General features: G+C 51.4%; 1 protein-coding gene across 18 annotated transcripts in view; it reads right to left on the bottom strand.

Moving 5' to 3' along the window:
- The window catches only part of Atp2b2 (ATPase plasma membrane Ca2+ transporting 2), a 313,371-nt gene that overhangs the window by 15,082 nt on the left and 285,614 nt on the right, over window positions 1–12,675 (bottom strand). For all 18 annotated transcript variants that reach the window (XR_015685260.1, XR_015685259.1, NM_012508.9 and 15 more), the window contains 7 exon segments: window positions 7,672–7,851; window positions 7,401–7,488; window positions 4,450–4,556; window positions 3,767–3,958; window positions 1,679–1,892; window positions 226–437; window positions 22–129 (listed from right to left, as the gene is read on the bottom strand). Coding sequence is in view for 16 of the 18 variants with exons in the window: in NM_012508.9 (NP_036640.1) it covers window positions 22–129; window positions 226–437; window positions 1,679–1,892; window positions 3,767–3,958; window positions 4,450–4,556; window positions 7,401–7,488; window positions 7,672–7,851 (1,101 nt within the window). In the remaining 2 variants the exon portion in view is untranslated.

Raw genomic sequence — 12,675 nt, forward strand, 5'->3', positions numbered from 1 at the left:
CCCCACTCCCCTGCCACACACCTGGCCCCAGACGAGCTCTCCCAGGCCTATGAAGATGCACCACATCCACTGGTCCAGCTGGAGTGGGGAGCAGCTGAAGGGTTTGCCGCCGAACTGCACAATCACTATCTGCAGGTCAGAGATCGGAGGGATAGACACGGAGATGGCACGGAGGGCTGGGGAGCCACCGCCTTGCCCAGCCCAGGTTAAGTGGGGGCTGGGTACCTGGATGGCAAAAGTGCCGAGAACGATGGTGCAGAAGATGGGGTTCCGGAAGATTCCGTCGAAGACGTTACGCTCGCCGTGGATCTTACGGGCGTTGATCTCGTTGAAAAGCTGCATCATGACGAAGGTGTTGAAGATGATGGTGTAGTGCTCCGAGGGTGGCGAGTGCAGCGGGGCGTTCCTTCCGCTGTCAATCTGGAACATCTTCTCACCTGCCAAGCCAGAGGGGGGTGACCAGGCTGAGGTGTGGAACGGGGCCCAATGTGGCCTGTGGTTCCTGCTCAGTGAGCCAATCCTTTCTCTAGAACAGCAGTTCTTAACCTTTGGGGCACGGCCTTTCTGGGGGTGGGAGGGTTGAATGACCCTCTCATGGGGTTCCATATTTGATATCTTGCATATCAGATATTTACATTATGATTCATATCAATAGCAAAATTACAGTTATGAAGTAGCAACAAAATAATCTTATGGTTGGGGGGTCACCAGGACGTGAGGAGCTGAACTAAGGGGTCACATTAGGAAGATTGAGAACCACCTATCTAGAGGATGAATGGCTGGGGACCTGTAGCCTTTTCTGTGAACATCTGAGAAAGGTGGCACTATGTAGCTAAGGATGGCCTTAAACTTCTGATCCTCCCGCCTTTGCTTCCTGAGTGCTGGAATTATAGGCAGGCGCCATCCCACTTGGTTTATTTGCTGCTTAGGATGGAACCGGGGACTTGAGGCTCACTGAGCAAATGCTCTACCACATCCCAGCCCCAAGGGAGGTGGTGGAGCCTCTACAGGGTGGAGTCTGATGGAACATTTCAGGCCACTAGGGGGTATTGTCTCCAAGGGAACTGTGGGGCCTGGTCCACACCTTTCTCTGCTTCCTGGCCATGAAGTGAGCAGCTTCTTCCCCTTGCCTTTTCACTGACTCCATACAGTGGAGTCATCCAAATATGACCTCTCAGAATGAGAGTCCAAACGGACCCCTCTTCTAAGTTAATTATCTCAGGGACCTTATTTTAATGAAGGGACACTGAACAAGGCACAGGAGTGGCTGGAGAGCTGCTAACCCTCAGTGGAGGAGCGGAGAAAGGAGCTGACATTCCAACAGGTTGTTCCTCCCCAAGGAAGTCTCCATTCTCCATGAAGATGTCTTCCTGGAGCAATGGGTTCCTAGAAGGGGTCAGGGAAGGGGCAGGTTGCTTGGCCCAGGGCCTTGGCTCTCATAAAGCTTTCATCAGTCCTTGATGCTAATACTACAGCTGGCTTTGAGGTCAGCCAGCCTGGGACAAGGCATGACTACGTCTAACTCTCTATATGCTGCAATTTGCATTTTCTTCCTAGGCCACAGTTTCCCCACTACCGAAACAGAACGACATGTGTGAAGCCAGACGTCGGCTGTGAGCCATGGCGTGTCCAGAAGTTGGTGACCTAAGTACAGAGGGGTGAGTACTAGGGTGCTCACCCACGAAGAGCAGGGTGAAGATGAGGGTTAGCTGGTAGACGGCGTGGCCCAGGATGTTCTTCATCATGGTTCTCGAGATGAGCGGCTTGTTGCGGCCGTAAGGTTTCCTCAGGAGCAGAGTCTCGGTGGGTGGCTCTGTTGCCAGGGCCAGGGAAGCAAATGTGTCCATGATGAGGTTCACCCAGAGCATCTGCACCGCCTTGAGAGGGGAGTCCTGCAACAGTGGCAGAGAGAAGACTGTCACAGGGTGAGCCACCACAGCTGCAGTACAGGACGGACCGCTGCGGCGTCTCGGCGGGTTCCTACCACAGGATGCAGGCTGCCCAGGCTTTGGTGCTCTGAGTGTGTACATCACAGGCTCCTGGAGCTTCTATGGAGAACAGTATGAACTGCCCACCTTGGTCCTGGGCCCACAGGCTCGACGGCCACAGCTCCCTGACTTCTGTAGACTCAGCCACGTCTTCTTTTAGTCCCCTCACGTTTGAAGCAACATCCATTTTCTCAACTCCCTGCAGTCTCTGCCCTTCAGTCTCAGAGGCTCAGGTCTCTCCTATCCTGGAGACAGCGTCCTTGACCTCTACTCCCAATTCCACCTTATTTCTCATCGTCTTCTATCTCAATGGCGTTTATAACTACAACTCCAAAAGAAGTGCTCCGACATGGTAGGACGTCTGTCAAGTAAGCTAAAACACAGGTTATCACGATAAGCATGCCAGTGCGGACACTGTCAGATCCGCTCTGCGAGGTCCAGGCTGGACAGCATGTGCTTCGTGCACACGGACTGAAGAGGCCAAGCCGCTTCATTCATCTTCCACTCCTCATAACCACAGGCCTAGTCTACAGCAGCCAGAGCCGGCCTCACCCAGAATCCTCTGTCCCTCACCATTGAATCTACCCTTGATTGTCACCTGGCCCATGGAGCACCCCTTCAGGAAGCCCTCCCTCTCTGAAAGCCTAACAGCGTCCTGTCTGTCTGCCTTCTCTGTGCTTCCCAGGCTGTTTTGCCACCTCACCCCCTGCCTGGTAGGGCTGCTCTGGGCTTTCTTCTACTTTTCCGCCTTATCTGATTACAAGATTCTCAGAGTCGGGTGTGCAATTTTCCCACCAAAGCCTGCATGACCCTGCTTACTCAGGGATGTTGGGCCAACTGATCCTTGTCTCCAAACCTGTTTTCTTACTGGCATCCGTCCAGTGTCCAGGAAGCTGTCATGGCAATATCTCTAAGGCACCACTAGAGGGAGCCTTTCACCCACAGAAAAGAGGCCCCCTAAGCAGACAGGGAACCCTTGATCCAACTCAGGTCTGAGCTGGCACACATGGTCAGTACTGCAGTCACCATGAGCATCATCATTGTGGAGGTCACAACAGGCGGAAACTGTCCTATGGACTGTGTGGCTCTTGGGGACAGCTGCACATTAGACTCTGGGTTCCCCTATGGGTAGGTGATTGTGTAACCAGGTAGTGACTGAGAGGAGTCAGGCCTCTGAGACCCTCTTAGAGCTGAAGTCCCTCTCCTTCCCCAGACCAGAAAGCCAGCTCCTGGGAGACGGAGTCTGGTTACATTTTCAGGAGACGTCAGGAGCCAGAGTGAGTGTCTGAACATTCTCTCCTCCCACCTTGCCTCTACCTCGGTGAAACAGTACTTACTCCACCTGACTCCACGTGTCTCAGCAAGCAGCCAGCTGAGGGCCCAGTAGCAGTGATCCGGACAGACAGACCTCACTGTCTCCTCTACCCACTCAGTCTCTCCGAATCCACTCTACTCCAGAGCGAAGGTCCTACACAGCCTGACTGGCTCTGGGTCCCCACCTGGGCAGCTGATCTCCCTAGGGCCTGCACTGCCTCTGTCCCAGTTTCTGCCAGCCTTTGGAGCAAGGGTCAGGCTGATGCGGGTGGACAGAAGGACATAAGGCCTGATATCTCTCATTTCTGGGGCCACCTGAGTCACAGTGGACTCCAACATCATGTCTCTACTGCAAAAGGCTGGTGGCTGCATGGAGGTCCATGGTCTTAGGGGGAACACCACTATGTCCTGGAGACCGAAGGCTGCCCTTTCCCAGCCTGTGGTATGATTCTCCCAGGACCCACCTGTGTAATGCAGGCACCCGTGAAGGCCACGATCACAGCCACCACATTGACAGTCAGCTGAAACTGCAGGAATTTGGATATGCTGTCATAGACATTACGGCCCCACATCACTGCCTTAACGATGCTGCTGAAGTTGTCGTCTGTCAGGATGATGTCTGAGGCCTCCTTGGCCACATCCGTGCCTGCGATGCCCTGTGGAGATAGGGGCAGGAGCATGGTAGGGCAGCCGGGGAGGTGAGTGGTTCCATCTGGACATTCTTACCTCTGTACAGCCTTAGTCAGTCCTGTGCACCTCACCCCTGATCCAAAGGAACCATCACAGTCAGATCATGCACACACACATGTGTATGCATACACGCATACAGACTTGGACACATATACAGGCATGCCAGTGCTCACACAGCCACACCTGGGAAGCCTGGCCTCGCCCTACTCCTCCTTGACCTTTAAGCACCCAATAGGACAGAGCTGATCCCAGCAGGACACTGCCTGCCCCCTCCAGGAAGACCTGTGAGGCTAGGCTGGGGCTCAAACGCTTTGGTTGCCTACAAAGTGGCTAGAGAGGGATGAGGGTTAAGTGTATGTAGGGAGTCTCACAAGTCAGTTTAAAGTGGCGTAGTCCAAGCTTACTATCCTCGCCTTTGAGACCCAACCTCACACCACCTTCTTCAGGATACTCTTACCATCGCGAAGCCCACATCTGCCTTCTTGAGAGCAGGCCCATCGTTGGTCCCATCCCCTGTCACAGCCACCACCTGCCGCTGCTCAGTGTGTGTGCTGTCGATGATGCCTAGTGGGTAAGAGGGTAGGCTCAGGGCCCATGGCCAGCCCTGACTGTCCCCTTCCATCACTGCCCTTCCCAGCCTGTTCAGAACCATCAGGCTCCTCATTAGCCCAGGTTGGCTCAGGGCTTCCCATTCTCCAGCGTTGTCTGCTCCCACAGTCCTTTGCCGAACTACCTAGAAGCACAGTCCTTTAGCTAACCCAGACCCATGAGTTCTCTGCATTTTCAGGGACTCCCACGTCTGCTTTCCAGAATGTTCTACCTGGGAGCTCCAGTCACACATGGGGAGGCCATGACTGTGCCATTTGCTATCCTGCCCCCTTGGCCTTGATCTCTCTCTCTACATACATCTTCAATGAATTAGTTGGTAAGAACCAGATTGAACACAACCGTGCCTGCCCCTCATGTCAAAGCTGTAGGCATTGCCCTGTCTCTACCAAACAAACAGCAGCCCGTGGAGGCAGGGAACAAGTTCCCAGTTAGGGGTACCATTCCCTCTAACCCTCGACAAAGGCACTTTCTATGCCTGATTCCTCAGGGTTATCCTGGCTATTCCCACTAGCTGGCAGCCAGTCCAAATCCCACCGTCTCTGGCTTGGCCTGTTTGGATTCCTATCCCTGGAGTTGGCAGGTCGGTCTCTGACTCGCCTGGTTCCTTGGCCAGCACTGGGCTCCTCCGAGGCAAGGAACTCACTGGGCCCTATACTGCATGGTTCCCTGGGGAGCCTCCTTGTCTCTCCTGTCCTCTCAGCAGCTGGTCCTACAGTGGAACATACTCTTCTCTACAGGCTTCTGTACTGGCTGGTTTTTGTGTGCCAACTTGACACAAACTGGAGCTATCACAGAGAAAGGAGCCTCCATTGAGGAAATGCCTCCATGAGACCCAGCTGTAAGGCATTTTCTCAACTAGTGATCCAGGGGGGAGGGCCTAGACCCTTGTGGGTGGTGCCATCCCTGGGCTGGTGGTCTTGGGTTCTATAAGAAAGCAAGCTGAGCAAGCCAGGGGAAGCAAACCAGTAAGTAGCATCCCTCCATGGCCTCTGCATCAGTTCCTGCTTCCTGATCTGCTTGAGTTCCAGTCCTGACTTCCTTTGGTTATGAAAAGCAATGTGGAGGTGTAAGCTGAATAAACCCTTTCCTCCCCACCTTGCTTCTTGGTCATGAGGTTTGTGTAGGAATAGAAACCCTGACTTAGACAGCTTCCCTCCTGGGTACCTTCCACCCCTGGGTACCTCCTCCTCTGCCTGTCTCTCTGGTCTCTAATGGTCTTCTTTCTACTGTCACTCAGGTGGGTGCCCTGGGTTCTGGGGATTCCCTTCTCCTCCCCCTATATGCCCATCCCCCCTAGGGCTCTAATTGAGGCCCACAAATTCTTGACAATGGTTGTCGACTGCAGATGGTACTTCTAGGCCATCAGAGACCCTGTAAGACATTAAATGATCAGCATCTTATGAGCTCTGCCATGCCTGTCACCCAGGTAATGGGGGTGGGCCTGTACCAGGGTCTGATAGGAGCACTCTGTGGGATTCTCTGCTGTTTCTCCACACTGTATCCATACACAACCTATTTCGACTCGTGTAACCACACATAGTACACCACCCATTCTTACTGCAGCTGTCATATTTGGAAGATCCCAGTGACCCCTCTGCCTTCATTCAGGTCACACTCCCAAAGCAGGAGGAGTTTCCTAAATAACATTCGTCCTCTCCTGGCCCTTCATTGTATCCCTCTGCCCCATGCAGTGACACTACCATTGGCTTGCCATGGCCAAAGTCAACCCCCCACCCCCATTTTCCTCTCCCTGACATCAGGGGCTCTGCATAGTGTAGTTCCCTGTGCTGTCTGGATCATAGAGCTTCCCTCCACTCCTGGTCCCAGGGCTTCACATCTTCCACAGCCTGAGCAAGAGTCCAGTGGCTGGAGCAGAACAGCCTCTTGCACTGTGTAGGGGTCAGATATGGTGCCTGTCCTGTGAGCCTGTTCTGTCCATGGTGAAGGACCAGCTGGAGCACACAGTAGGTCCTCCATAAATGCTCAGTGAAAGAGTCAGGGAGTGAACTGCGGAGTCGGTGAGGAGTGAGGGTGAGCTAGGCCCTCTGCTGTGGAGTCAGTAGTCTGTCTCCAACTTTAAGATGCATGACTCTAAGGTGCCTAGGGATGATCCCAGGCAGAACTAAAAACTACACCTTCTAGCCATTTTACAGATGGAGAAACTGAGGCCCAGAGCAGACAGACTTGTCAAGGCCTCAGAGAGGGTAGGAGGGGAACTAAGACCCAGGGCTGTGACACAGGAAGGCTCATTGGGGTTGCTGAGGCTTTGTGAGTGGTGACCCTCTAGTGGGGGAGGGGGAGATGTTGTAGCCTCTGCTATTCCTGGGACTTCTCATCCTCTGGGTCTGCCCACAAGGGTTGGTTGGAAGCTTCCTGGGCTGGAGGAGGAAGATGGAATGTCTTTCAGATGACAAAGAACAGCACATTTCACCATGCCATGAGAGAGCGGACTCCTGAAGGGCTGCACAACAAAGGCTTTATGCACATGGACTAGACCACCCAGGCCCAGGCCCACTGCCACCTAGAGGAGGTTGGAGCATCAGAAGAGCGTCTCACAGTCTCCTGATGTCCCTTTCCCCCAGGGGCTTCTGCAGTCCTCCCAAGGTTGATAAGGAACACATCAGAAGACCCCCAGGAGAGGAGAATCCCTTTCCCCCTCTGTGCTGTGTAGCCTATGCTGTCCATAGTGAAAGACCAGCCAGAGCACACAGTGAGGAAGCTGCAATGCCATGCAAGTTGGACTTGGTTTAGGCTGGGTTAGTTCTGGGCTCAGAATTACCATAGGTACCCCAGGCTTACCTTTGACCAGGGTGTGCTTATCCGTGGGCGAGGATCGAGCCAGCACCCTCAGCTTTGGCCAGATCTTGTCAATCCGCTCCTGCTCAATCTGGAGAGGGGTGTGGTATGTCGGTAGGGTCTCAGAGAGAAATCGAGCCCCATGTAGAGTCACTGGGCTCTTCAGGGCACATCAGCTGGCTTCTGTTCAAGCATGCAGGGCCCATGCCTCCCGGCCCCCTCTCGAGCTTGGCCCGCTGTAGCGCCTTTGCTGTGGGCGCATGCGCATGCGTACCTCCCCCTTCTCGTTGCGGATCCTCCGATTGAATTCTTTGCCTTCCAGGCACAGGAAGTCCTCTCCAGGGTGGATAATGCCACACTTGATGGCGATGGCCCGGGCTGTGTTGATGTTGTCACCGGTGACCATGCGGACTGTGATACCGGCCCGCTGGCACTTGCGGATGGCTTCTGGGACCTGTACGAGAGGGTAAGAGCCATGTGGGAGGGCCCCATTTGAGTAGGTCTTTCTTGTCTTAAAAAAAACCAAAAAACCCAGGGCCAACTCTTCTTCCAGGAAATCTCCCTAGGTAACTAACCAGGAGAGGTTGATGGTGCCTGTGGCCTTTCTTTTATGCGTGCGACAGGCATTACCAATTGATTACAGCATCCTCTGATTAAACCCAATAGGGTCTCAGAATTCTTAGCCCTCAGAGTACTAGGCAGCTACTACTTACTGACCATGACAGTCTATCCTGAGATGAAACATTGTTTCTGACCTGGACAAAAGGCATTGGAAAGACCCTATGTCTGGCCTCAGGCAAGAGTGGAGAGTAGCAAGACTAAGTACACTTAACTTATCCATGCTTCACCTACAAGCTCCATGATCCATTCCTTTGGGTATTTTCAATGTTTGGGGGGAGAGTCATGTGCATTTGAGGTCGCTTTATTTACATTAATTTAGAATAAATGCAAATGATGCTTCTTCATGCTAAACAGGACAAAGCACTGGGCTTTTGCTGACTGAACTGACACACTGACTTCTGGTCAGCCCATCAGAAGGCAACAAGGCCCACCTCTCTCAGCAGCCTCGCCTCTTTTTTTTTTTTCTTTTTTTCTTTTTTTTTTTTCGGAGCTGGGGACCGAACCCAGGGCCTTGCGCTTGGTAGGCAAGCACTCTACCACTGAGCTAAATCCCCAACCCCTCAGCCTCGCCTCTTAGAGTGATCAGGATACAGAGGCAATGCCAGTGTTCACTGATGACCATAATGTGTAACTGAACCAAAGCAGTGACAGAGACATAACGAGGGGCACCTGCTGGAAAGTGTCTTTGTGAGTGAGACCATGCCACCAAGTATAGAGACCCAGAGCATGCTAGAATCTTAGGCCTGCCAGGTGGGCCCAGCACCCAACTCTTCTTGCACACAGTGGACCTGAGCTTTCACTCCCACCCCACCCTGCCAAGCCACTGGAAAGGGTCTGAGCTGAAATTCCAGAATCCTCTGCTCTGTGACAAGACCTCACTGTGAGAAAATACCTTTGGGGTGGTGGAAGTGAAAGGAGGGCAGGACTGGCATCCTTAGGAGGGGGAGATGAGGATACAGAATCACATGTGTGTGAATAACTATATATATGCAAAGCACATGTGTGTTATATATGTATGTGTGATGTATAGGAATGTATGTAACATGTATGTGTATGATGTATGTGTGTGAGACTCTGTATGACTGTATGCATGCGACTGTATGTATGTGTGTATGCATGTGTTTGTGTGTATATGATAGATGTGTATGTATATGTGTATACATGTGTGTTTGTGTGTGCAAGATATATGTATGTGTGAATATGTATATGCATGTGACTATGTATGCTTGTATGTATATGTGTGTATCTGTATGTGTGTATATGTGTATGTATGTGTGTGTATGTGACTGTATGTATGCTTGTATGTGCATATGTGTATCTGTATGAGTGTCTATATATGTGTATCTATATGTGAGTATGTGTGTATATGTGTGTATATGTGTATGTATGTGTGTGTATATGTGTGTATATGCGTGTGTATGTGTATATGTGGGTATGCATGTGTATGTGTGTATGTGTGTATATATGTGTGTGTATGTGTGTATATGGGTGTGTGTATGTTTGTGTGCGTGTGTGTGTGCGTGTGTGTGTGTGTGTGTGTGTGTGTGTGTGTGTGTGTGTAGGCAGTACACTTGCTTTCAGCCCCAGAGCTTCTGTTCATCTAAAAATCTGTACCTTGTATGGCTTTGTTCCCTAAGGGGGGATTCAAGTGTTTGGAAGGCCCTAGAGGAGGAAGGGACTTTGTATTATCCGACTCCATCCCTCTGCTCATTGCCTAGACCTGTCCTAGGCAACCCCAGCAGATGGTTGGCCTCGTCTTTGCTTGTACCCTGGTGATGGGGTGCTCCCTTCCTCCGAGGTCTACTGATCCACAGTGAGGCTAGTGTGGCTTGTTCTTTCAAAGAACCTTTATTTTTCTCAGATGGAATGTTACTCTGTCCTACAGAGATGGGTTCTTTAGGAGACATGGACTTTAGAGCTAGCTGAGAAAAGCACAGGGGAAGATGAGTGGAGGAGAAACCAGGGAGTGCTTCCTAGAGGAAGGGGTGTTTGAGCCAATTCTATTCTGTCAAAAACAACTGAGGTTCTCGTATGAGGGAATGTGCAGGGGCTCAGGCCATGTAGATACGGCACACAGAGAGCAGTCCTGTTCACATTGCTGATCTCGAGGTATATAGACAGAGAAAGTTCTGGGTGTGGGGGGCTCTGGGGCTGTGCTATACTGTGTGTGTGTGTGTGTGTGTGTATGTATGTGTGTACATGTGTATCTTTCTATGTAGATCAGGCTAGACTTGAACTCACAAACAAACAAGCAAACCCAAAACAAAAACAAACAAAACCAACCAACCAATCAACCCAAACCACAAAAAACCAGTTCTGGGAGAAGCACAAAGCTCCAAGTCCCCCCACTAGACTTATCTCTCATAAATCCAACAGGGGATTTATGTGATGTGTCTTGGAAAGGGACTCTGGGACCCCAGTTTGTTCTGCCTTTTGCTTCTCAGCTCTGACATGAACTGTTGGTATGGCTCTGCCGTGCGCTCCCGTCAGGACGTGCTATCTTGCCACAGGCCCACTGACCGTAAACTGACACCTCTGAAGTCGGGAGCTCAGCTGGACCTTTCCTTCCCTTTTTATAGGCAGACTATGTCCCAGTATTTTGTTACAGAGGTGAAAAGTTAGGGTTTCTCATTTCCTTTTCTTTGCCCTCTGCCCCTGCTGCTGGGAACACCCTTTCCCTCAGCTTTCCTATGGCAGTGTTTACTTGTCTTCTACACTCAGTGCTGTCTATTCATTAAGCATCCCAATCCCTCCAACCCAGAGGGATGCTTCATTGTGTTGTTCGGCGTGTGTGTGTGTGTGTGTGTGTGTGTGTGTGTGTGCACGCGCGCATGTGCGTGCACGCGCACTCATTCACTCAATAAACAGCAAGGGACTATTCAATTGTTCTGAGTGCTGAGAATGGACATCATTAAGACTCAAATCTCAGGGGCATGGGCCTTCTTGAAATATGCTTCCCATATAAATAAAACCAGTGTTAACTATTTTAAAAAGTGGCTTCCTCTGCTAAAATTATCCTAGATGTTCTCACTGAGGAAAAGCAGGAAATGGGCGAGTCCTGTTGTCATTACATAATGGCTTTTAAACATCTGCTGTTTCTGGTGACAGCTGGTGTCTGTGACTCCAAGGGCTTTGAACACCCCCCTGGGTAACCCCCAGCCTGTCCCAGAACGATGCTCTCCTGACAGCTTCCTCTAAGCGAGCTTCCATCAGCTCTGGTATTGTTTTGAGTAGGGACTTTGGTGAATGCTTGATGTTGCTGTGGCTTGGGTGGGCCTGAGGGAGGAAGGCAGTGAGGCAGTGAGGAAAGTGAGGGAGGTGAAGAGTGTTTACCTGCCATTGAAGAGAGAGCCTGGGAAAGTATGGGGACCTACTGTAGAGCCTCTCTGCTTGGGCCTCACTGTGCTGGAGCCTAGTACAGGGTGCTAATTATGTGACTTCAGGCCGTGTGCTAAGAGAAGGGACAGAGAACAGAGCTGGGAGAGCTGCAAGGGACACTTGACACAGGTGAGGACATGGCGGGACAAGTCACTCATAAAACTGGTGACAGGGGCTGCCTTCGAGGTGGAAACTGGGGCCTGGGTGTGGTGGGGGCTCACTGTGAGGTGAGAACTGGGCCTGGGTGTGGTGGAGGCTCACTGTGAGGTGAGAACTGGGCCTGGGTGTGGTGGGGGCTCACTGTGAGGTAGAACTGAGGTCTTGTCAGAATGAGACTATAAGTTTAAGTCTCAACAGAAAACCCACCCTACCTCACACCTCCCTCACCCCACCCCAAAGATCTGCTGGTTTAACTCTGGGATCCACACAGCCCAACCTCCTCATTCCCAGACAGAAACTGAAGCCCTGGAGATGTTACCAAAGGCCACCTGTGCGTTTCATATTGCTTGCATTGACAGCATCTGCAATCATCTTGGGGTCAACTCTCTGGCCATGACTGTGAGGGATTTTCTAGATTAGATTAACTGAAGTGGGAAAAATCTATCCTAGAGATGGGTAGCATCTGTCTATGGGTTGGAGTCTCAGACTGAAAATAACGAGATGACAGTGACCGAGAACCAGCATTCATTCCTCTTGGTTTCCTGACTACAGATGTGATGTAACTAGTGCCTCACGCTCTGCTACTGTGCCTTCCTCTCCAAAACAGGAGCTTAAATAGGCCTCTCTCCCTTAAGTTGCTTTGGTCAGGTGTTTTGTTTCATTAATGAGAGAAGGAACTGATATATCACCGCTGAGAGAACATCAGAAGGGTGTGTTAAAGTGGGTGCCCCAGCCCTATGCTGTCACTTGAGGAAGTTACAGCGCTCAACTGCAGCTTCCAACTCTTTAGAAATTAAAATAGCTTATTCGTGTGTGTGTGTGTGTGTGTGTGTGCGTGCACGATTTTTACATGCCACAGTGTACCTGTGGTGGACAGAGGACAGTGTTGTAGAGTTAGCACTCTCGTTCCTCCACCTTTACCAGAGTTCTAGAGATTACACTTAAGATGATGGCTTGCATGGTAAACACTTTTATCCATCTAGCCAAGCCACCTTGCTAGCACCGTAGCATGCATTTCTGCATACACATCCCAGTGGGTCATGGGTGAGATGGGGTACGGGCTGGATGGCTGAGGGTCATGGGCATGAGGGTGGGCTGATGGAAGGCCTGGTGGATGTAA

Source organism: Rattus norvegicus, chromosome 4, assembly GCF_021556685.1.
Source record: "Rattus norvegicus strain SHRSP/BbbUtx chromosome 4, alternate assembly SHRSP_T2T, whole genome shotgun sequence".
NCBI lineage: Eukaryota > Metazoa > Chordata > Mammalia > Rodentia > Muridae > Rattus > Rattus norvegicus.